This window comes from Chaetura pelagica, unplaced genomic scaffold (assembly GCF_000747805.2).
Source record: "Chaetura pelagica isolate M959 unplaced genomic scaffold, ChaPel_1.0 scaffold24, whole genome shotgun sequence".
Lineage (NCBI taxonomy): Eukaryota > Metazoa > Chordata > Aves > Apodiformes > Apodidae > Chaetura > Chaetura pelagica.
In genome coordinates this window covers 3645104-3671969 of record NW_009953077.1, presented here as the reverse complement: position 1 = coordinate 3671969, position 26866 = coordinate 3645104, and the positions used below count along the sequence as shown (strand labels likewise).

Below are 26866 nucleotides of genomic sequence, written 5' to 3'. Positions count from 1 at the left end.
CCTGCTGCTGCTGCTGATGTAGTAACATTACCCTTTGATTACAGCTAGTTACCATTAAATCCCAAACTCTCAATTTCAAGGCAAAAGGCTTCAATTTTACTTCTCTTGGCAGAGTGTAAACTGTTTTAAATGGGAAAAAAATAGCAGACATGAAATAAGAGCTCTGATTTAATGTTGTCAACAACTTCTGTACAGTTGCAAGGACCAAAACATTGTGGAAAAATGTTGGAATGCTTTTTCCATCTAAAACTAGTAAAGACGTCACTTACAAAACTCTAAAATGTATTAAACAGATTTCCTTTTCCACATTAAGCAATCATGGTACGATCAAAATGAATTTAGCTTTTTATTTTCCTAATAAATTAACACATTACTCAGAAGTTTTATACCAATTCAGGCATCAAGCAGCTACACTCAAATGCTAGCAGGTACAGTGTTAACAATTTTGTTACAAATGCTGTGACGAAATTCAATGTAAATACATCAGTTTAATATTTCCAATATCAAAGTCCCAAAGTCTCATTACACATGTAATGTTCCTTGATAATGGACCCTGTTCCACATTAAAATTCCATCAGGACAGACCCATGAAGACTTAGCACTGTTTTTCCTTTTCAGTTTAAGAAGTGAATACAGAATATCAAACAGAACTTTTCACAAATATCTTCTACTACATATGAAGTAAGATAAAGAAGTTGCAACAGTTACTATGTCATTAAATTACCTTTGGGAAACATTCATATACCATTGTGCACTACATAGTTGACTACCGCATAAAACATTTTTTATCACACCATAAAACAATTAATGATAAAAATTATCACCAATTTCATGATACTGAAATGCTCCAGCTAGTAAAGCAAAATTAAATATACAGAGTCGCTAGTATTATGGTGTCAAATTTTTCACACAAGAAATGTCCTTATCTAACCTGGATCATATTTCATCAGTCTTAAAGGAATGGCATAAAAGAAGCCAAACTACTTCAGAGTCAATCTCAAAACTAAAGGAAGCAGCTGCCTTAAAAACACGACTATTTTGCTTTAAGGCAACTAAAAGCAAAGGAACACCATAAACGGAAGTACCCTTTCTCTGTGGAGCTATGTCTAGTCCCTGTCAAAGCCAGGGGACTGAACTGGATAGGCTCAGATCTGATCCATTACAGCTGTTCTTATGTACTTTACACATAGCCCGACCTAATTGCTGCTGAACAGAATTTTGCACATTTCCATTAAATACTTAATGACTTTATCAGCCTGTGAATGCAGTTTCCCAATACACATTCTGGTCATTGCTATGAAGTCTCTAGGATCAGTACACCACTGCCTCTTCTCTGCAGTCATGACTATTAAAAATTCTGACTGATTAATCAACTTTCCCAGGATACTACAAAATACAAAGGGGAAACTCATTTGAACAGTGAGGTGGGCTAGAGACCTGATGACAACTTTACACCTTGTCATTGCCCAGTAGCTGAGTACTATTACTACACAGCTTCTATCTCAGTCACCCACTAAAACCAGAAGTAAAGTTTGATGTGTATTTCATAAGTCAGTCTTTAAATGATGCCTATATGTGGGAATCCCTGTCCTGATGAGTAGAAGTGACTTCCATCTGGGAGTTCAAGTTCTACAGGTAATGAGGTTTACTTTGGGCACAGTCTTCAAAGTTCTGTTGTATTGGAAACTTGTATTTTTTTTCAGCTTGAGGAAATATTATGTACAACAACTAACTGGAAGCCCATATTAATCTCTAGAAAAAGTAAGTTTCCTTTACAAACCTTAATTTAATTTCTACAGAAGGATAAAAATATACAAATCTATGCTGGATATTAGAAACAAGGCAGCTGAGGGAAATGCTGAATATTGCTTATTTATTATAAAGTCCAGTAACAGTTATGGTGGACTAAAAAAATCACCTGGTGCTAAGGAGTTATGAAGGCTTAGTTATTTGCTTTTCCCATAAAAGCCAGTCATGTTCTTGCCTAGTGCTTCAAATCCAGTTTCCCAGCCATAATGGACAAAAACATTCTCTGCAGTCTCTACAACTGAACAAATACTCAAGAGCTAAGTGAATACCCAAACACAATATTCTTCCAGTCTGCTGGAGCCATCCTGACTCCATTCATTAAATGTTTGTGTTTTTTTCAAGCATTCAAGAATAAAGTAAATTGAAGCATTAACAGTTGCGTTAAAATGTTAATCTTAAAAAAACATTTACCTTATAATTTCTTCTTTAATAGTCTTATGTAAGGACCTCCCTACAGCCACTCAGTAAACAATTACTGTAGTTTGGTAGAATTTCCATTTCATTTGTGTTTAATTCTTTGTAGAGGATACAGATCTCCAGAGTAATTGGATGCAAACATTTCTGTAATTCATAATTTCTGACTTCAGCTGTTATTTATATTAACTTAGCTTTGATAAACTGAGTCATTAAGACCAGCTAATAATGTACTGTTTTCTACAAAGTGCTTTGGTGCAGTTCGGTAAATGCAGAGAACTTCCATTCAAAGCGTGCAGCATTATGAGTATACATACAGAAAATTGTAGGTTTTGCATGAAGTTTTACCGAAACAAATCTATGTTCCTCTGTGGGAACTTTTCATATGATAGTAATTCCTAGGGAAAATATATAAAAGCTGACTTATTTTTTCCACATAACAAATATTTTTCTCAAAGGAGCAATACTGAACACAGCTGTGGAAATACTAGATATTCAACAACACTATCAAGCAAGACAATAATCTTTTAAGTGAGTTATGTAATAGTATTTTTAAAGGATTAAAATTAGGAAAAAGGATTAAAACTGACTTTATCTTTTTCACAACAATTTCTCCCAAATCCTGAAAGTTGGCTGGGCCATTACATTTTATCCCATCAGCTCATGCATTCTGTTCCTTAATTACTTCCACAGTTAGGGAACAACTTCCATCAATAGTATTTTGTGGTTCATATCTCCTTTTAAATGACTATTTTTCTATAAATACACATGGCTTGATTTCTGCTAATGGAAGATGGTTCTGAACTTGTTCAGTAAAACTTATTCACTACCAGTCTTCCAGAGAGAACTTTTTCAATTTCTTTCCAGCAGTTTGGCTCTCCTAACAAAGAAATCAGGAAGCAAGGCTCTTCCTCTTTCAACTAGACCAATTACTTTTTAGGTCTATATAAAACATTAAAATCTACTTTCTTGCACATTTACACAGCTGAACTATAACTATTTAATTACATTTGGTTTTAACCTGTCACTCACTCATTTCTTTTGTGTTAACCTAGTTTTTGCATTGGAAAAGGCAAAATAATTATTTTCTCATTCTTTCTTGAGGGTATATGGGTTCAAATAGATCTGTATTACCTACATTCTGCATTTATTTTGAAGGCCAGTTTGATAGCCTCTGGTAAAATCTTAAAAGAAAGAAATATGGATTAAATCTCCTTTTCAGTTGAATTATATGTCTTTCCAATCTTCTGAGCAAAGAACAGCACATGGTTTATATGAGGATTCATGCATCTTTTACATTTGCTGTAAAACATATAGAAATTATAATAATGATGAAACAAAAGCATAGCTGCAGTATGAATGATATGCTAACAGATTACCAAAGATGTAGTTAGCTTGTTTAACAAAATAAAAGCTATACAGTGGTAAGGAAGCTTACTTTTTAAACTCAAAGTTGCTACCTACTGCTGCAGGCAAGCCAAATGGAAAAGACTCGTGGAATATAAGCATTCAAAAAATAAAATAAAATAATAGCCTTTGCTTTACAAATGGTTCTACCAAAAAGCTCTCATTGCCCATACCACAAGTATGGAAATTATGCAATTATGCATTATTTTCTATGCAATTATGATGTATATTTTCTTTTATTTTATGTAAGTATTTCCACTGAATGGTAAAAGTGACTTCTATCATCTAGTGAACTTCTATCTATGATAACAAGTAATGCAAAACCATTCAGGGAACCAAACATCTTAACTAACACATTCCCTATTTCCAAAAAACATCTTTGAAAATAGTGTACTAGACTAACTGACCATTCTAGCTTCTGCATTTTATAGCTTAGTTTATAAGTTGTTGTTTTTTTTCCACTCTCTTTACTTTTTCTGTCAATTATTCTGTTAAAACACCTACCACACCACATCACTGCACATGCAATGGTGAGGCCGAGTCCCCCTCTATATTCAACCAGCCAGTCTTTCACTGCTTAAACCAAAGCAACCCTGTGTGTGGTCAACGTTGCAGCACATGCAACCCACAGAGGGAACAAGGCCAAGAATGTCTTTGCTACTTTATACAACCAGTTTGATTTTTTAATACGTAAGCACAACTAGTACCAACAGCTGCAGAACTTCAACATATTTTCACTGGTGAAAACAATAGCCTTAACAGTATAGTTATTAGATCTGTTATGGTGCATCAAATGAATGTTAAAAATCAGCAGAACACATTATGATATATAAGTAATAACGCCAAATTCAATTATCTTTTTCTTTCTGTACTCAATGACTATGTTATAAATGTGGTATTTACTGCTTTTACTTCTAATAGTCTATCATAAACAGTCCAAGTGATTGTCTTTTGGATCCTTGAATTTCTAATGTAATATAAATTACTTTTGTTAATAAGTAAAGTTAGGAAAAAATACCAAATTAAACTATCGCTGCAGTCCAATATATGTTGAATTCTGGATTTCACTTTTTTCTGGCATATGAAGGGCTGGATAGCTATGCTTCGTTTTCTTGAAACTACCAACTCAATGGCAATTGATGACACCTCCCACTTCAGACGTTGCCTTTATGTTGTGAACAATATAGATCTAGGAAAACTGTCTGTATAAAAACATGTATTTTACACTTACAGATTATTCAACCTTTTTCTTACAACAAATTGAAAATATCAGCATTTGAAAGTGATCAGGTTTTATTTTTATGAAATTGTTAAACTTTGGCAGAGTAAATGCTTAATACTCTATGAGGAAATGTGCTCAGTCCAGCTTGTATTCTGAAACAGAAAATCTTCCTTTAGAACTTATTATCACAGTAATTCAGTAGTTTGCCACTGGCTGCAGAGTTTTTCATGTTTGATTTTTCGTATTTTCACTGTTCGACTTTCCATGAAAGAAGGTCTGCTCTTTCCAGTGTCTATAAGGCAGATGAATACCCATATTCCATAAAAATGCCATGTAACATTATCCAAACTTGTAAGTAGCATCAAAAGCAAGACTAACAATTGACATGTACAGAAACTATTTTAAGACCTTCACTCATCAAGCAAGTTGTTTTTGAGGCAGAGCAGTTTCCTGATCCAGTTAAGTGCACAAACTGTGAGACAGGACCAAGATGATGAGCATGAAGGTGGGAACAAGCTAGCTGGGGACTTCTTAAATTAGCGTTCCGACACAGAGAAATTTATATTAATCTGTAGCCTAAGGCAGAACAAAGTTAACTGACCCTCCTAAGGCAAAATAAACCATCTGGATGGGTGAAAAAGATGATTTTTCTCCTCAGGTTACTATTTTGCCTCTCCAGTCATTCCTGATCACCACAACTTGAATGCATAAAACACATAAGCCTGACAATCACATGGATGCACGTACAGGCACACTTGACTTTAGAGCTCTGCTTCTTAATAGAGCAAACTAGGAATTGCCCTTCAACATTGACATCTTGCTAATAAACATCAGAGACTATAGATTTTGACTGCAAATTGAAATTATAATTTGTTGCAGTTACTATGTCAGCTGCCAAAAACATGCAAAAAAAGCATGCATGTATTAACACATAAAAGTTAATTCAATGCATGGTAAAAAAAGTATTATTTTATATATTTACATATAAATACTGAAGAATGAAGATATACTACAGAAGCTAAAGAACAGTTTTTCTATACTCAGCTCGCTTAAATGGTGTTCAAATTGGGAAGAGCCAAAACTTAGCTAAAACTGAAATATGTGACTGCACTCCACATGGGCTGGTTGTTCACATGAAAGGAATATGTCATGTTATTAAAATGTAATGGACTGTCTCCAAGACAGATTTGTACAGTTGATGTTAGATTCGTTGCTTTATGTAAACCACATTTATAAACAGCGACAGAAAATGAAAAAGTACTTAGTGTGCTTTACAAAAACAAGCATATACAAGATCAATTTAAGAAAAAAAACCTGCAATGTAAGCATTAGACACATATGGCAGCATATGCTTGCTTGCTCAGACATATAATACAAAAATGGTAATTTTCAAGAAAGAAATAAAGATAGCATTGCAAAACACTGATACGATAATCTTAAATATAAAACACCATCCAATTTTTTTTTAATTTGCATATTTCTCCATTATGACAGTATTCTGAACCACAACACACTGATACAGTCCTTTCCTTTGCCTCAGAAACAAATTTTCACTACTCATAAAAGTTACATTTGTATTTTAAATCAAGACAGAATTCTAATTTTCCACTAATTCTTTTATTGGTAGAAACAGAAGTCATCGAAAAGGTCTGAGCAAACAGTTTGACCTTGCATAACTATTTAGTTGTTTAAACATGTAATATCTCCTAAGAAAATACATATATATTGGCTTGCAAGGAAAATAACTTCAGAATACTTTCTATTTAAGAGCATCTCTCTGCATTAAGACCTCAACATCGTGTATTAAACAACTGTGACAGGCACATTTTTCCACCAGGCTACTGAAAAACAAAACCTCAGTATTAATGAAACAGCAGAAGCAATAAGATACCATTTTTTCTTTTAATAGCATCATCACCCAAAACCTCAAATCAATTGTCTTACAGCATAGCCAAGAAAGCAGCATCCTACCTCAAAAGGCTGCAGCTACAGCCTTTGAATGGCTCCTACATATTCTACCATAAGTACAGTGTATTCTCACCTAAAAAGTGAGGGAACATTGACCCAAGTACCTAGCAGTAATTCAATTGTTTGCACACTCCAACTTTCATTCAGAACTCCACCAGCTGCCATACTGTACTGGCTCATGTAAAGACATTGTGTCCAAAAACTGAGGTATGCTGGAAATAGTGACCCTGGAGAGAAATTCTGCTATAGCAGTTAGTTTTTAGTAAATTGAAAATATGCTGCAAGTGTTCAAAAGAACAGGCTCATAAACTAGATTGAGAACCACTGGTCTATTTTAGTTTTTAAGCACTGCTATCAACAGCTAACATCTGAAGTTCAGAACTTGGCAGTGAAGAGCCCTGTAAAGGTGAGTTCTGGGAATTTTATTTGAGAATGCCACAATATTCATGATCAAAATACTAAAACTTTGTCTTGAGATACAAAACAGTTTTCTCATAAGAACAGCATGTCAATGCAAGGAATATTTATTTCTACTATATTGTTATTATACATTGTACAAAGTAGATGGTAATGTATTATAAGAGGGTGACATTTTTCCAGATACTGCCACTCTGTGTCAGCTAATTAAGTAGTATGGCTATGAGAAACTTCATATACACAGGAGTGTGTTCCTACTACCAGAATCAACTAAAAAGAGACAATAATAATAATAAAAGCAAGTGTTTGTAAAAAAATAAGATGCTGGCTAAACATCAGGAACAGGGAACATTGCTGCAAAACTAGAATCAGCTGAAATTGCTGATTCAACAATTTACTATTGAAAGGAGAAGTGGAAAAAAAGAAACAGTATATTTATATCACAGTCTTCAGGCCCTGCTCTCTTCCATCAAAGAGCCAAGAAACTGTTGGAGGTTTTTTTTATACAGCAATTTAATACAAATTTGCTCAAGTAAATGCATCCAAACCAAGCCATTCAAAACACAGAGGAGTGTTTGCTTCAGAAGCTTTGGTTTCTAAAAGCAGACAAAAGAATGCAGATATATGCAATCTGATATCTCAAAAAGTTTAAGATCATCATTCAGGTTTTCATGTGGGAATGTGATTGCTTTTGAAACTGTAATTTTATTCCCTGGGAAAAGTGATAGGGAGAATCTGTTTCATCATTCATCTATGCTACTGGAACTTGAACACATGCAAAAACAATGCAGCAACTAACATGAGCCTTATCTTGTTTGATATGGTAGCACCAAAGTGGGGGATTTGTTGATAGTATCGTTTTCTTTACACAAGAAAGTAACTGTAGAGAGAATAAGTAATAACTTAAACCTCATTTTGCAAACAGCACCACGTTCCATGTACATAAAAAAAAATAATAAAAAATTTCCAGGCTATTTTTCTGCAGCAAGACCAGTCTCCTAACAGAGAAAGGAGCTAATAAAAGAAACATATTATGTCAGATGTGTGTGGAATTGGACAGAAAAAAAATTCTGTAAATTTAAAACCACAAACTGTTACATTGAAACATCTCTTTAAGTAGGCCAAATTTGTCATACATTTCTGAAGTATACATAAACAGGCAGCCTACTCAAGGTAAACAAAGAATAACCCCATTTCTAAATATTATGATGTGGATGTCAGTACAAACAGTATCACTCAGGGCAAATTCTCAAAGACTTTGATTTAAGCTCACAACTTCAATCTTACCACATAACATTGCCTCTATTTTATTTCTCATACACAAGAGATACAAATTCTATGGACTAATAAAAACTGATCTCCATTTTACAATTTGGAACCACCTTCTCCAGCCAGATAATTGTCTACTGAAAGAAAGAAGGTAGTATTTATACCTCATGACACAACAAAGTCCTAATTTTATAACCTTAGAAATCTTTGGCAACATGCTGATCACCTATAGGCTATTGGTTTGCTCTACCACTGGTTAAGGTTTTATACCTTTATTCAAGTCACACTTTTTAGACAATAATGGCTAATGAAATCCTAAATAAGAAGTGTGATTCCACAGTAGGAATGACCTGAAACGGACCTCACTGTACTTCCAATGGCCTGATGTCAACTATTATTAAACTACAGGTTTTACAAAGTCTACCACTAGACGTCTAGAGTTAAGCCAGAAGTTTTGGCTGTAATACAGGCAGTGATGAAAAACATATGAGTGGTAACAAGTCGTCTTAATATCATTCTTCAGTACTAAGATGGGCTAATCTGAAGCAGCACTTTAGTCTGGTATCACCCACAGTGCCAGGAGGATCAAGAATTTTTAGTGGAACTTTTCTTTATATTTACTTTCCATTTCACAGAACTCAGCCTAACTTTCTCTCTTTTTTTTTTAATATGAAATAACTGGACATAAAGATCTCAGGTGGATTATCACACTGCTTCCAGAAGAACTGTCAAACTTGCAAGGTATGTCCACCTTGAATACCTATTCTGTTTAATTAGCAATAAAATATTAAGCAGCAGGTTGTCAGTCATTATGTGCAGATTAATAATGTTAGGTAATTTATAGTTAGAAGTACCACTTTTTAATGGAACATTTGAAAATCTACTATGCAGCTGAAATAATTGTTTATTACATCTGAGCTGGAAGTAAAAACCTGGTACAGTGAATTATTTACCTATTAAACTTTTCAGAAAGACTTAACAACTGCAATGAATTTTTTTCCTGTTGTTACAATCTATGAAAATCTATCCTACAATCACAGCAGTTCTTATAACTCAGTGTTAACTTCTGTAATTGGGTATTTGAGGTTTTGGGGTTTTTTATTAGATATCAGCAAAGTAATTAAAAATGACACATGAAAGTATGAACTGTATACGAGCTACAAACTAAAACCACTCATGGATGATATTCAGTAACACACAAGAGTCAAGCAGTGTTTTCCATACAAAGTAAATACTCTCCAAACTTATTTTGTAAACATGCTATTCATTATTATACTACCTAACTTCAGTATTGGACTGTTCCTCAAGATAGAATAATTTCTTCAGTCTGACAAAAAAATTTCCTCCTGTTTTTCTTAAGCAATTTAATTAAGTCAGTAGAGTAGACAAAGAGTTAAACATAAACTCCTCTCATTTCTGGAATGGGACAATGACTAATAGAACAAAAACTATTTTTAAATACAGCTTTCAAAACAGCTATGGTCTTGCCTTTCTTTGGACAATATCTGTGCACAGTGCAATGATTTGTGTTATTAATGAACACAGGGATTTTCCTTTGCCTCCGTAAAGACCACCACTGAATCACTTAAACATTACTTTTTCAGAAACAATGCCAGAGGAAATTTGCTCGTACACCGGTAACAGAAGTAATTTCTGAATACAATTTAGTGTCTTTTAATGTCTTAAAACTTTATTTCCTTCAGTGTCATAACTGGTAAAGTGACCACATGCTGCAGGAGTGGCATGCAACTGCCAAGGAATCCAGACTTTTTTTTTTTTTATGCACACCGCCTATACTAACAACATAATGTCTGTTCTCACAGGAAATGTTTTTCTTCCATTCATTAATGTTTAATATTTTTATGTCACAGAACTATTGCACACTTAGGTGGGAATACCCCACACAATCCTTAAAAAGTTTTAATCATATTAATATCCTGTGACAGCACCTGCATTTCATTAGTTACAAATGCTATGTATTATCCTAAGCTAATAGCATAAATGTTCATATCTTCCACATGCTGTTTGACAATATGTTTTTGGTAAAGATCATCCCATTAGGCTGAGTATGTCCCAAACAATTAGTACAGTGATTTTAGGATTGTTACATACTTCAGGAAAGAAAGCCCAGACTTACAGCATCTCTATATGTAAAGTGCACCTTCCACATTCAGTTACTGCACTTCAGGGTGGCTAGTGTTCCAGTGAAAAGATGCTATTCAGAAGCTTTTTATATTGAAGGAAAAGCAGGATTAGACTAAAGAATGTACAATGGAGAAGTATGTGAGCCCTCCTTGAATTTGCTACATGCTTTCTCAAACTCATCTTCAGTGTTCTTGCATGTAAAAATGACAATTGACAAGGCTAGACTGACTAAGCAGCAATCATCTGGTTCAGGGTATTAGTCAAAACAAACTGAGCCTAACAGCTTATATATGTCAAGAAGGGCAGTGGCACCTCTCTTCCCTCTCCTTCAACATTCTCTCGCCCTAAACCAGGCTGTTTCACCCATTCCTTTGTTCTGGCTCTGATACTCAGACTGATCCAGTTTGTTTACCCAGAAAGAATGTGTTGCGTTTTCTTTCTTGCTCACATTAGTGAGTTCAAACAGCCTCAGTGGAAAAGCTGGTAAGAGAGAACAGAAGGTTTGTACCCGAGGAGCAGAACCAGCCTCAGGTGGCAGCAGTGAGCCATTAATTAGTACAGCTGTATTCATCAGCTGTACTTTCTGAAACAAATAAACATTGAAGAAAATTCTCATTATAAAACAATGGAAGTATTTTCAGAAAAATCACTAGGATCTTGGATTTTAGGTTTACATTTTCTTCTCATTGCATTACTCTTGAATTTAAAGCATGCAGAAAGTTTCAGAAGTTCTTTGAGATGAGCTGCAGAGTCAGAGCATTTCTACAGAGACATATCAACATCTCTTTACTGTGAAACTCATCGAGCTCTTTGGAATCCTTTCTCTGACAGTTCTTTGGCCGATGCAAAACTGGAGTCAAACTTGATTACCACCCCTACCTACAGAGCCAAGTAGCACTAAGGATACATTTCCTAATGGCAGAATGGGAAGATGAAGCAAGAGCTTTCTCTTTGCCCTAAAAAAAATATAATTGTATCACAAGTCAGGCTTCCTTCTGTAACAGGACTTCTTTTCAGATTAATATGTCATCAATGACATATTTTAGTGCTACTTTTCTCAGACTTTTCTCAAAATATGTGATCAACACATTTTTCAGGATTTCAAACTGGCCACTACTCCAACCACAGCCTCAGACTTTTTATAGTTTGAAATCATAATTAGCTTTTTTAATATCTGAAAGAAAAGATGTAATACATTTGCTACATGTGCAAGTGTGCAAACAAATTTTAAAATTGTTTCATAAGACAACTTCCTAGCACCAGTCACAGAAGCATTTCAGGAACCCACAGGAAAGATTATCCTTTAGGTACTACTTTAGGCCTATCAGAAATACAAGTCAGAAGGGACTTAGAAATTATATGTCCCAAGACATGATATGTGCTACAACACTTGATATCCTACATGCAGAAATTGTACAAAACCACTAAATAAGGCACAGAGTGTTTTGTCACTTAATACCTAAGCAGGCAGGGGAAGAAGAGCAGTCTGAGTAAAGTCTGAGTCATCTGTGAAAACCCATCCCTTAAAAGCACTTGTCCAAGAATAAGGAGAACTCAGAGGTCTGAAAGGCATCAGATGCCTCATAACCTAATTAGTGGGATGACTGAAGTATTGAACATTTTGACTGTTTTGCTGAAGCTGAAAAAGGGCCAAATATTCTAGAGGTATACGGCCAGACATGACTGCAATTCTCTTCCAACAAACAGAGGTTCCACATCTTGTTGCCAGCAGTATTTTAGACTCTTTCAAAAAACACATTGTATAGGATTGCAAGTACAAGTATAAAATGCTATCTAGAAGCATTGAAAGAGAATATTATTTTGAACATGAGGGAAAAAACTGGGAAAAATATAAGTGAAGACTCCTCTAAGAGATTGCTGAGTCAGTAAAAGATTACAGTACTCAAATGAGCATGCACTTGGGAGAACACAACAAATACTAAACTTACAGTTCTATGCTGCATACCTGCAGGATACAAATAACACGCTTCTCTTTTCAGACATGTATTTGAGGGGAAGGAGTCACTGCATACTTTTCAGAAGGCTAGGTTTTATGTAATCTAAATACTTTAATCTTTTTATACACCCTGAAATGTTTACATTAGTAGCAGTGTATGCAACATACAGCGTTTAATGCTGTTAAGAAACATATATATGAAAGATCAAAATGACCTTGCATAGAAAAAAGAAATGCAAACAAATCCTCAGAATTTTGAGCAAGCTAAGCCCCATGTACAAACCAATGCAATCCTTTTCCTGTGATCAAGGACCAAGGACAAAATGTCTACATAAAGACATTTTTCAGCTATAATCCCATCAGTAAGCGTTTAATTAGGTGATCAAGCAAGGACTGAAATCAGTTTAGTACTTCCCTAAAGTGGTCTATGATGGTCTAAATAGAAACATTTTGAAAACAGGATATGCATAATACAATTTATGACAGCACCTCCTGGGTTGCACAGCTGTAGGATACAAATTACTTCCGGAATTAGGCTTTAGTGGGAAGCACTGCGGAGCTGAGGGTTGGATTTAGTCTCTTCTCACAGAGCTGCAAAACATCCTGCAACAGTTCTTACTATTTCTCTATCCCTTTTGTCCAGTTTTACAGACTGTTTGATCAAAAAATCATCTTTAGACTAAAAGCACAGTATGTAGAAAATATCTAAGAGTTTTGACCTATGGATCATCATGACTCAGGTAAGAAACTGTACTGTAGGTCTGGTGTGCTGCTTTTCCCAGTCAGGTGTCGATAAAAGAAATCTGGAAAAATTAGAACTCAGAGAAGCTGAATGCAATGGAATGAACAGCTGGAATGAGACAGTCTACCATATTTTTCTACAAACAAATCTGCTTCTTAAGTCTTCTGTAACTTGTGTGTTCTTCTGAACAACATCAGAAAAAAATAATTGTATCTATCTGACATAACCAATCCATCTTCTTTCTGTCTTCTAGACTGAAGAACCTTTGATTACAGAAGTAATCAAGTTAGAGGTAAGCTAGAAAGCTGATTAATTTAATGGCATTAAATTCAAGCATGGCACATTTTGAGCTCCTTTCAGCTGGCTGTCTAGTTACAATGTACAGACCCTATGATGACAAAGCCAGGTTGAAAAAAAAAATAATTAAAAAATACTCACAGAGAAGTATTAGTTTCCAGCTTTTTTCTGAATGTAGTTTAAATTACAGATTTTAAATGACACCGACTCACAACGCGCAAGCCCTTGTCAGAGAAAAGAGCCCTCATCACATAAAAGCCATATACAGATGTGCTTGCATTAAATACAAAGGTGAGCTGCTGTCAATAGCAACAATATACAAATAACTGGAATTTAGGAAATGCTGTTGTCAGGACTGACACCTTACCTATTTTTCCAGATTAGAAGTGTTCAATTAGAAGTGTTTAGGGAGTATCCAGATGAGTAAATTTTATGTATTGCTAATCAAATATTTCCCAATTTTCTAGAGACAAACAATGCACATATGCATATATCCTATTGAAAAATCTTTTTTCATTAAGAAGGAATAAACCAAATCTAATTCCAAATTCTGGTGAAGTTTGCTTCAAAGACTGAAGCAAATGATTATACTAATTTTTTAAACTAAACTAAAAAAACCCAACTTGATATGGCATGAATGTCTGATGACTTGATATTTTAATAGTGTTTGTTCTAACAATAATATAAGCACTATATTTTAAATAATATTTTTACTATTCATCATCCTTTATAAACTAATTAAACCTTAGTATTCATAACAGACAATTTTTCAGGACTACAGACTGTGACAGTGAATGAAGTAAAAAGTTCAATAGCCTTATTTGCCACTTCATGTTCACTAATTCTTGTGTTTGAGGTTTTTGTCTGTTTACTTTCCTCCTCAAGATTGGCTATCCTGAATAAGAAGATATGAAGGAATACACACTCTTCTTCTTCTTGGCTTTGTGCTCTGCCAAATCTCTCATTGGTCCTTCATATTTGACACTAAAGAATATGATGCTCCAAGATATGGAAGATGATGATGACGACGACGATGACAATTCTCTATTTCCAACCACTGAACCAATTATGCCACTAATTCCTTTTGATCTATTCCCAACATGCCCCTTTGGATGCCAGTGCTATGTGAGAGTTGTCCATTGCTCTGACTTAGGTAAGAATGAATTCCTGTGTCTGTTCCCTACTGAACTCTACTTTGAAGGATTTTCCTCTTAGAAGATGAATTCTACAGCTCCATTCACATATTCCTATACTAGTCATTTTCAAACGGAACATGTTTCCAGTTATGCTTGCAAACCATATCTAATCTGTGTCTAGCACTTTTTAAAACTTTCACAGTTTATGTGCATCAGTTTAGAAAATAAATTGCTACAGCCACATTCCATTAGCAATGACCCATTGATAACAGCATAGAATGGAAAGGCATTTCGAATATATAACAAATAACTGCAAAACTATTTAACAAAATGCTTGCCAGGGTTGTCACATGTAATCTGCACAGCTTTTTATCCACTAAGAGATCAGAGAATGCCAAAATGCTTACATTTACATTTTAGATTACACTTTCTCCTGTTTCATTTACTTCCAGGAAGCAATACCCAAATAGAGAAGGAAAACACTTTGCTGAAACTGCCATTTGCATTAGACAAGATACTAGTCCCTCTCCCACAAAAAGACTATGGCTAAAGAAGTACTTCATTCACAACTGTAAAGAAACAGGTCAAATGGCAAGAAAACATAGCAAAGGAGAAAGTGGCCATAAATGCAGCACAAGGAAGTTTAGCAGCAGCGCATAAATGGGTTGCAAACTATTTCCTCAGCTTAGTATCAGTAAAGTGAGCATCAATAGTAACATTTTAGCTAAGGGCAAATCTGCTGCTGCCACTGTTGCAGATTCATACTACTCCATAAGAATGAATTAAATATTAATTGTGCTAATTTGAATTTGTATTCGTTGATGTTTTCCCATGATTCAAGGTAATCAAAGGACTATGCTCCTGCCACTAGCACAGTGACGATGACATTCATTCCAATCATAGCTCTGCCACCACCCTAAACTTTATCCTAGACTCCTCATGTCTTACAGTGAGTCAATACATAAATTGCCAGATTTTTAGAGAATGTGTCATTATTAAGGAATCAAAATTAGCTTTTGCTGACAGCAATAAACTGTGATTATTGCATCTGGTTTACAGACTGCAAATTGCCTTATTTGAGTTCACACATAAAAAAAGAACCCTATTAATAGACTTAATCTTTAAATAACAGTAACCTATAATTACGGAATAATTCTTAATAAACTGGACCAGCATTCATGCATCAGCATTTCCATTGAAAAGAAAGTTACTATTCCTCACTTGTCTCTTTTGCTGATACAGGATCTCAGATGGCATGAACTAAAGTATTTTGTCACTGAACAATTAACTGGATTGGTAAATTTATACCACTGCTAATAAAAATACTGGCAGCTAGAAGACGATCTTCTGTCCACTTTTAGCAAGAACACATTTCTCAGCCCTGATGTTGTTACCTGGACAGCTACATAAGCAACCATGTCAGTACAAAGGATAGGGCAGTGCAGAGGTAGAAAGGAGCATCCAAGCACTGAGCAGAAATTCCCTAAAGCCACTGCAAGAGCCCTGTTCCTCAACACAGACCCACAGCCCAGGTCCTCTGAGGGTGGCTTTCTCCAAGGACTTCATCACTACCTGTAGGACAACCTGAGCTGAGGCTGCTTTTTTCGGAGATGCAATGAATTGCCTTGAGCACCTCATTCAAGCTTTTTATGGTCAGAGGTAGAAGCAGTTCCACTGGAAACTATTCACACATTTTTGTCATTCGTTCTTACATAATTAGCTCCTCTCATTATCAATCATATCCTTCTATCCTTTGCTTTATGGCTGATCATAATTTCCCAACAATCTCACTGTGTTTTGCTGTTTAGCAGTTAATCTCTTTGGACTTATATACAGGCACGTAATGTTTCTGTTTCTGTCACATAATAGGTTTGACATCAATACCTCGCAACATTCCACCAGACACTCGCATGATTGACCTTCAAAACAACAAAATAAAAGAGGTCAAGGAAAACGATCTCCAAGGGCTCACATCACTTTATGTAAGCTTTTTATTTTCCAAGTTTGAAATCTTATTTAGCAATTTGAAATATTTTATACTTGTATAATATAAACAGTATTTTTCTTCTCCAATAGTATCCATAGACTCTAATGACTCCATATTTGACTACTTCCACATAGTAAGAAGCAAATGCCTTTGAGCTGTAAGAACTGTGCTACTTCCTACAACACCCAGGAAACATACCATGTGTATCTCACCAAATAGATTCTCAAGATTTATTCAGGCCTTAGTATTGACAGAAACACTCTCTACATTTTAAAGGCTGCAAGACAAGAGCTCCTTTTTTATCTGCTTACCTGTAAAACAGCTGAAAGAACTTAATCTCACAGGAAAACTAGAACATTTTCTAAGGGTATTTTCAAAAGCACACAGCATATGACTGGCACATACACCACTGAAACTAATGCTACAAATCCAACTGACTTGAACAGAAAACAGACCAAAGCAGAATTAATGAAAAAGTCAGGTGCTTTACTACTTTTTTTTAACACACTCAAGTAAGCATATAGAGACAGCCTTTGAAGTAAGTATCACTGGCAACAAATAAATCTAGATATTAGCCATATACTATAATCTCTTTTTATAATGAAAGAATATAAGAGAGCCTCAGAGTCCTGGAAAAGTAGATTAAATCTATTTTGGAATACTTATTTCCATAAGATGTCACTCCAGATCCAGTATCAACAAATATTAACAATTTAAAAATTTTCAATGTAAAAATTACAGAACTGTTCCACAAGTTACAGCAAATTAACCTCACTCTGTTCCGTCTTAGAAAGATATGAATAATTCATTACACTAACATAAAACAAATCCTTTTCAGTTGTATTTGGTTTCTAGCAAAACTGAGAATTTACCACATATAAGGGTTTATTAATGAGCCTGTTAATTATTATGGGTTAAGCTAGGATAGAAAAATAGGAACTATATAAAGTAATTGTTTGCAACAAGGTGCTTCCAATTCCCCTCAAGTGTCTCGTGTCTGGGTACAGAACTGACTTGCCAGCAACTTGGGGGTAAACACACTAACTGTGCTTAATATTCAGTATAAAAGATGATACAGAAACTTATCTTCAAGGACTAAGAAATTCACTGGAATACATCAGCAGTCACCACATCATACAGTAAACACTTAATTATGTGATAACTGAAAACTGAGTTGTTTGGCTTTTTTTTATCAGTTAATTTGCAGCAAGGTCTAACAAAACCTTTAATGAAAGCAAAGTTTACTTTGTTCAACTTCTCTGAGTACTAGTATGCTTAGCAAATGCACAGATGGCAACTTGGACTAGGAAGAAGCATTTCCTGTTTATTTCCTTAAGCTATTCCGATTTTATCTTGGAAAAAGAGATTAATTCTGTTTTGCTCTACTTTTCCCCACAATTCCAGAAAGCAGATGAATTCCCAACAGCTCGGAGAAGTCAAAAAGGAAGAAAAATTAATATGGAAACATAGAGATGTGATTTGACATGCAAAATTATTTCAGAGAACTAATATTTTGTTGTCAGTAGTTTATTAATTACAAGTACTCTGACGACACACAGCAACCAAGAATAAAAAACTGTCCCAAAAAGCATTAATGTGTTGTATAGAAGGGACTTAAATTCACAGGAGTGAATTAATGCGAAGAAGATATAAATTACTGTGTATATATCAGTCATTAACAGACATGAATTTTAAAAAAATACAGATTAAAACCCTGACTTTTATTTTGCAGCATTATGCTGAAATAAAAGATGAAATCAAGTTTTGAAAACTTGTCTGTATTAAGGAACAACAAAAAGAATATATCTGCCATACCATCCTACAAAATGTATGAAGACAGTTCTGCCAGTTCTTCTCACTTTCTTAGCTCTGACTGGGTTTTTTTTCTAGTTGATGCTCCACCTTTCAGGTTCTTTTTTGTTTTTCCCAATCAACTGAAATGCCCAAGTATATACAAAGTCCTAAAGTTTGGCATTATAGAAAAATAAAATATTTAGAATACCTAATTGTTAAATTATATTTAAAATTCATTACTTAAAAAAACGTTCTGGTATAAAGGTGTTTTCTTTATATTGCTCTTCCTATATCTCAAAGGCACTGGCTTTGAACAACAACAAAATATACAAGATTCATCCAAAAGCCTTTCAACCAACAAAGAGGCTACGACGACTGTATTTGTCCCATAACCAGCTAACTGAGATTCCAACAAATCTACCAAAAACTTTAGCAGAGCTCAGAATTCATGCTAATAAGGTTAAAAAAATCCCCAAGGATGTATTTAAAGGAATGAAGTCTCTACATGTTTTAGGTAAGTAGAAAATGTCTTTATAAAAAATGTAACCTACTATACATAACTTTCTTTTGAACATTTCCCTAATGTGCAATTTCCTATTAAGAAAAATCAATGCTGTGGAAGTTATCTTTTTCAATTTAATTTCAATGTGAAGTTGTTAGATAGGCCAAGCTTTTGGTAACCTTGCAAGCCAAGTTAGAGAGCCTTTATTTGCTGAAAGCTGTGACGTCCACCCCTCAGAATAGGTAATCAAAGCCAAGCACTAAATAATACTTAAAATACCTGAAATCATTAAAAAATGAAATGTTTAAAATGTACACAAAATTCTTGTGCCATAACTACTTTCTTTATTCCCCTCCTTGGACAGAAATGAGTGCAAATCCTCTTTACAATGATGGAATAGAGCAAGGGGCTTTTGAAGGTGTAAATATCTATCATATAAGAATTGCAGAAGCTAAATTAACTTCAATTCCTAAAGGTATGCTGTTTTACCTTTTCTATTCTGCCTATACCAGTGTACTCCTATATAAAATACTTTAATATCTATATGATCAAAATGTTTTGTATTGTTCATTATTAGCAAACCACTTCCTACCTTATTGTCTTTTTTGCACTTAGCAATCAATGTTACACCTCATAAGTGTGCATTCGTGTCTGCACACACGTGATCTCCAGCCCACCTCCCCACCTTCTCCGTCTGGCAGTCCACTCCTCTTAGTCATCCAGAGACTCTAAGAGAAGCAACGTGAATTAAATTGTAATGTGATGTCATTTCATATCTTTCACATCTGCCTCTCAAAAATCCTTACAGAGAATGGTTAAACCCCTGACATTTGACGTGAGTCATGAGGGATACAGAATTCCCACTTCTTTTATGCACTTAAAATGAACTCTCTAGATTCTAACTTAAATTCTGCATGTTCCAAGCAACTCTGTTCCAACCATATGCTTTATCATTCACTAACTTACAGGGAGACTAGATTTTGGTTCCTAAGATACTTATTTCTGGATCATCCAGATAAAGAATTTGTTTCTTATCAAATTAAATCTCTTCTTATAGAGAGATACATATACAACAGTATGCCTGTAGAAGAGAGCACTAAAAAAACCCCAAACAATCTGCAACAACAGATCAAACCAACTCACCCCAATTGTTCAGGGAATTTTAAGATCAAAATGTATCTGGCTGCCTACCTATGGTAATTCACCCCAACACAAAAAGACAACATTACTCTAGTATCATCATAATACCATCTCCTATCACCTATCCCACACACACATATATATACATGAAATTATTCCGATTTTGTCTTTGTTATAGTGAAATATCCTATAACACAGCATGAGGCCCAATATGTGGTGTCAAATGCATAAACAATCACAAACAGGATTTTATGAACACATTCTATACAAATGGAAACCAAGTTTGTAGACCCTTCTATCTACCAGTGTTATAAAGACAAAAAAAGATTTTTTAAAATGTAGCTTACAAAATGCACTTAAAATCTAAAATGGACAGATAGGTAGTCTTCCCTCTCAATATTAGACACAACCAGCACACAGCAGAACTGTGAAGCTGGCATAAGGACAGACTGTAAAGCACACCACTTCCCTTCAGTACTGTAAAGCTGCTCCTGTTGCCATTGGTATTGGCTGTAATGCTCTCCTAAGCCGTACTAATAATACAAGCTTGTGGTTTGTCTTACATGGTGTCAGGGTGCCATCTAGACAGATGCTTGAAAAACTGAATATGAGACCAGCAAATAGATATTCAAACTTGTGAGTATCTTGATTGAAATGTTATTGTAAAAAAGATACTCCACCTCCTGGTCCATTCACTGACAGTTCTGAATTGGGACTATTTGGTATCACATGATAAAACATTCTGTGTCTGGCATGGGAAGGACCATGCTAAATATCTTCTTTTGCTTAGAGAGTTCTGAAAGCTTTCTTCCTGTCTTCGGAGCTATAAGAACACAATTTCATATCATGTGGAAAAAAACATGTATCTACAAAATACGTATCTGACTACTGACTGTCAGATGATTTCACATAACATACAATCTACATTATAAAGAAAGCTAGCAACATTATACCAAGTTTTTGAATTCTGGAATCTTAACATTAGCATATGGACTTTCACATCTCTTTTAAGTTACTATTTTCAATCAAATTGTGGTGGTGTTTGTTTGTTGTTTTTTTTAAGTAGTAACATACTTGTTTCTAATACCCATTTATTTTATGCAGAAAGGCCCCTTCCCCAAGATTCTTCATCCAATCCTAAGCAGAAAAAAAGAAGTTGTTTGGAACATAATAAATATTCCAATAAAAATAAATGAACTTATTTTTCTCACACTATGCTTTTTTTTTCATCAGATTTGCCTTCCAGTCTGCTAGAACTTCATTTAGATGACAATAAGATCACAGCAATTGAACTTGAGGATTTTAACCGGTATAAAGATCTTCAAAGGTAAAATTCAAATGCAAGAATGCTTTTATTTGATAAAAAGTCACACCTTTTATACAATATCCCATAACGCAATCACTGTAAGATTCACTACACATACTTTTTGTGCTCTAAATACATACTGAATCTTTGTGGATGCAATTTATCAACAGTATTGACCATTCTTCTCCAGCATGTTCCTGACCAGGCCCAGGCTCCTTGGTCAATAGTCTCACAAATGACACTCTAAAATGAGGTATACAGCAAAACCAATTGAATTCTGTTTTAGGAACAGAATACCTTTTTTGCAACTAAATTTATAGAATTTAAGAGTCATAATAGCATTTTAATTCCAGAGAAGGCCTAGGTGTACTGGAAGGAGACACCCTATACATACTCCAAAGAAAAATATAAAAGGATGGCAGGAAAAGGGAAATCTAAGACTTGTTTAGACAAATAAATAGGAAAACAGGTAAATTATAAGAGAAGTTGCCTCCTGAAAACTAGCTGGAGATAAATACAGTAGCTGGTAAAGGAAACAACTTGGTAACTGTTTCCAAATGTAGTGGGGGCAGGGGGGGTGTCTAAGAAAAAACGTGTATTTCTAAGGAATGGATCATTGCTGTAGGTCAAAAGCAGGAAGTTCTTTCTGTAAAGCTCAGTTAAATACTCTGAAAATATGGCTGAGCAGCATTGCAGTTTGGATTTGGTAATAGAAACTACTACCAAAGAGGGGCTACTGAGCTGCTCTTAGATACCAACTTCAGTTTCTGAGGATATTAAGAAAGGAGAAACAGAGGGTTGCAGGATGTGTGGAAAGAGAAATTCCAAACTGTCCTGTGCCTCCAGCTTCTGAATCATCTTCCAAGCAACACAGGCTGAAGCAAAAAAATCTACCTAAGGCCTAAATTAAGGAAAATGTGGAATTAGGAAAGAGGGGAATCCTGCTAATTTTTAAAATAGAAAGTCTTTAACTAAGATACAGATATATTTCTTTACAAGACTTGCTCTTCTTTGGCTATTTATATATATAAACATATATATAACAATACTTTTTACTATGTAGCTATACTACTCGATTACAGGACATGATCTGTTTTACAACCAGATTGGCTGATGTCTATCATTTTAACTCTTGCCACTAAAAGTAGAAAAACTGCACGCAAAACTAGACAACTGCTCACACCAGGCTAGCTGCTGTTCTTTAAATGGAGACTAAATTAAGTGGAAAAAACGTTAGATCAATGGTAGGGTTTTTTTCTTATCAGAGGTAAGATTTAATTAACATTACCCAGTTTTTCCCCCTATGTCTACTCCTGTGTACTTCAACCTCCAGAAAAAAGTCTGCCCTTCAATGTTGTTGTGAATCTCAATTAATATTTAAATGTTCCTTGTACTATTTCTAGGTTAGGCCTTGGGAATAATAAAATCAAAGATGTGGAAAATGGAAGTTTTGCCAACATACCAAGTATACGTGAAATCCATCTTGAGAAAAATAAGCTCAAGAAAGTTCCTCCTGGACTACCTGAACTGAGATATCTACAGGTCATACATTAAACTTACTAGAAAGCTCTGAAAGTTACAAGGTGTTTGACTTTCACACTGCCTGATTAGAACATAATTAAAAAGCATAATTAACTGCCTTATTTGACATGACTCTCATACTAGGAAAACCTGAAATAATCAGCAGAAACACTTCCTAAGAAAAAATAAATATGAAAACAACATGCTAAACACAGAGAATGTTTCAAAAATTTGTTACAGACTTATTATAGTTTCCATATTATTAAAACAGAGTGGAAATTTTTCCATTCCTATGCTGACAAGCCCCAAATAGAAAGAAAATTATTTATGAGGCTAGAAAGATTTTAGACTTTGTATTTAGAAAGAGGTAAATTCTGTGATAAAATGCTTCCAAAACACATTTCCTGAATTCTGGAATAGCAATTAAAATCAAGTATGTCTTGTAAGATGACATATGCCTGAGGATAGAGAACAGAACAAACCTTGGGGAAACAAAGAAGAAATGTGTAGACAGAGCACACAATAAGCTATTTGGTAACAGCTTTCACCTCTAAATTTAATTTCTTTTTACTTCTTATATTACTTCCAATGGAAAATCTTTTGAGCATATATTTAAAACAAAATAAAACCAAACCAACAACAACCCAAACACCAACTTACAATGTAGCATAAAATTAGATATGCAAACATAAAAAAAATTGTCAATAGATACTATTTTACTTAGCAAATTATAAACTCTACTATCACAAGCCCTTTTTATTTTCACTAATTTAAGTTACACCACCATTAAACAGAAGTGTTCCTCTAATTCTACTAATAAATCCTTCCTCATAGCAGCCTTCCTAGAGTCTACTTTTAAAAATATATTAAAACACTGAAAATTTGAATTATGGTGGAACAGAGTACTGCATCATTATAATTTTTAGTATAAGAGAATATAAAACTGCATTTTAGGAAAATGTTCCGCAAATATAGAGTCAAGTAATTCTGACAACACACTGATAAGCTATATAACTTCTTTTTGTAAGAGAGACTACGGCAGGAGGGAGACTATTTTTAAAGATTTTACACAAATTTCTAATTCCTGTTAGCATAAAGGTCTGCATCCAACTGATCTTACAGCAAATCTCAGTTATTTACATGACAATGAATGTTTGGATGTTTTTTCCCATTTACATACTAATTGTTCTATTTTACTGTCTTTTATTGCTGCAGGTGGTTTTCCTTCATTCTAATCATATTACAAAACTGGGAGTGAATGACTTCTGTCCAACAGGAAGAAGAAAGAAGAAAGCATTATACAGTGGCATAAGCCTCTTCAATAATCCTGTAAAATACTGGGAGGTTCAGCCTTCAACTTTCCGTTGCATTTTAGCTAGAAACAGCGTGCAACTTGGAAATTTCCTCAAGTGATACCAAAGTTGGTAATTTCAAAAAGCAACTTGTCCAAATCAGTTCTACAATACTTGAAATTTGCAGGAAAATGCCAATTTTACACTACCTAATCAGTTTACAAAGTATTCACTATTTCAGAGATGATAATTAGAAACAATAAGTTAGTAGGATCTATGGTATTATTTGACAATGTTCAACTTATATTTGAATAATTTAAACAAAACCCTTTATACCTAATGGAAGGTCTCTTGGAAATAGAACTGGAAACTGTAATTGATGTTTCCTATTATAGATGTTAAATGCTTTAATTAATTCACATAGTTTTAACATATTCTTTCTTTCCAATACATTTTAAAAATCAAGCGGAAGTGACTTTTTCCATAGTAAGAAAAGTTGCAAAAAAAATTATCAGACTTCAAGGACATATTCTTGTGATATTTTTGATAATCAGGAAAGATGCAAAAAAAAGGACTCCAAACTAGAATATATTTTTATAATCTATTAAGGGAAATAAAGGTGGGTTTCACATCATGAACTATCAGGCAAAAAAACCTTTTTAAAAGTTTCCTGTTTGTTGTTTTTTTTTTCTTGCAACTTTAAGAGGGAAAAGTCCTTCAATGTTTTGCTATCAATATAATTTGATGCACTCTGAACATTAAAAAGTAGGATTCAAGATCTATGATATGCTTCAAGCTTAATAGGAATGACTATTAAATTTCCTTTACGCCAGCAGAAACATTTTCTTTTAGCTATAACAACTGTAATAATGTTTTTCATTTAATTTTTTCCTGCTTTATATTTTGACATCACACGGGTTATGTACAAATCCTTCATCAATGTAAGTACCTTCACATTGCTGAATGCAAGCAGATAAGCTGGAACTCAACTGCCCTGACTTCTCATGTAGGTCAGCACACAGAATTCTCAATACTGACAGTACTGTATAAAATGGGTATTTTAAAAATCTATTTAGTGTATATTTGCTATTGGGATACAAAATAAATTAAATAAACTTAAATAATACTTGCATTTGTATACTTGATTACATGACAGGTCATGTGAAAACCTTCAAATATTATAACCAAACAGTTTTGTGACTCTTCTCTAGATATTTTGTCTATTTTTTCCTTTTTCCAAATCTACACACCTTGCACATCATTTATCACCGCTGTTCTTTGCAAAGTTAAAACTTCAATACTATTTGAAACAGCTACAGGAAATGGCACAGACAAGTAGTAAAAGAAAATACTACACAGAAATCAAGCAATTCCCACATAAGAAAAGGAGGGAGAGTAGGCCAGGAGAGGCTTTTACTGAAAAACAGTTTCTGTAAAACATTTTAAGGAAGAATAAAAACTTATCAAAACACTAAACAAAACACAAACCCCAAAATAAATCTGCAGATCACCAAGCATCTTTCAGTTCCTAGCTTCTGAAGATGTTTATAAGGAGTGCATTCACTAGCAAATGTCACAGAGAAAGCAGTGATCAGTCCTGAAAGCAGTAGTTAGTGAGTATATTCTTAACCAGTTGGTCCAGTTTATATCATGGACTTTTTAGCCTCAGCTATGTCACCATGCATGAAGAATTATGATCTCTAAACACAGCCCAATGTTAGAAGACAAGCTTGCCGTACATATAAAAACCAAGGCAATACCTTCAGCTGATTTTTCCACTAGAGAATTAATTACTACATTCATAGAGAAGACAGAACTGTTGATGTACAGTTCATTCCCAGCAAAGACACAGGCTGAGCCCCTCTCTATGTTGCACTTTAAATAAATCCAACAGTAATAAATCTAGTACGGCTACTGAGAGAAACGGCCAACTCTGTAAGTCGCCTCTACAAGATTTATGTGGAACACAGAAGAATGCTGAAAAGAGCAAGTAACAGAGAATGAGACAGCCTAGTAACATGAAGAGTAACACACCACACAGCCTAGTCATTTACCCTAAAGTAGATCATCATCACACAAAATCTTTACATTCATACTAAAGTACCTACTGCTTCATGGTAACAGCCCAAGTACATATTAATAACCTCTGGAAAATATTGACCTTCTCTTAATGATAGGCTACCCTGCCTCATACTGCCCTGAACAGCTTCTTAAGCCCATACCAGAGACAAAGCGTTGTCAGTAACAACTACCTGTACAAGAGGAATGTGAAGATTTGAAATAAATGCCCATTCTTATCTAGGAATCCCTAAAAACCTGAAGTCCATAATGTTTCACAAAAGTTTTGCTGCTTATTAAGTTAATTATTGAAGTGATAGAGGAAAGGCAAATAAAGGATAAAGCACAAAAATTTTTAGATGAGCAGAGGGTAATGAAGAGCCACAATATAATGGGAAAGCTGTGTAAAAACATAGCAGGGTCCTAAAAAAAAAAAAAAAAAAAAAAAAAAAAATTAAAGGTGTTGTATTATTCTTTCACAAA

At 34.5% G+C, this 26866-nt stretch overlaps 2 protein-coding genes across 2 annotated transcripts in view; one reads left to right on the top strand and one right to left on the bottom strand.

Annotated features, from left to right (window-relative positions):
* CENPP (centromere protein P) overlaps positions 1–26866 on the bottom strand; it is a 112253-nt gene that overhangs the window by 43606 nt on the left and 41781 nt on the right. The gene's annotated exons all lie outside the window — the stretch shown is intronic.
* On the top strand, positions 14555–24446 carry ASPN (asporin). The gene is made up of 7 exons (XM_009996910.1): positions 14555–14800; positions 16653–16765; positions 18865–19078; positions 19431–19541; positions 21440–21533; positions 22916–23054; positions 24249–24446. The coding sequence occupies exons 1-7, from the start codon at positions 14557–14559 to the stop codon at positions 24444–24446; spliced, it is 1113 nt and encodes a 370-aa protein (XP_009995212.1). The 5' UTR covers positions 14555–14556.

Excerpts from the sequence above, each read along its gene's own strand:
- ASPN (XM_009996910.1), top strand. The coding sequence starts at position 14,557 with ATGAAGGAATACACACTCTTCTTCTTCTTGGCTTTGTGCTCTGCCAAA. Across the intron at positions 21,534-22,915 it reads CGGTATAAAGATCTTCAAAG|GTTAGGCCTTGGGAATAATA; the intron begins GTAAAATTCAAA and ends TACTATTTCTAG. Across the intron at positions 23,055-24,248 it reads CTGAACTGAGATATCTACAG|GTGGTTTTCCTTCATTCTAA; the intron begins GTCATACATTAA and ends TTATTGCTGCAG.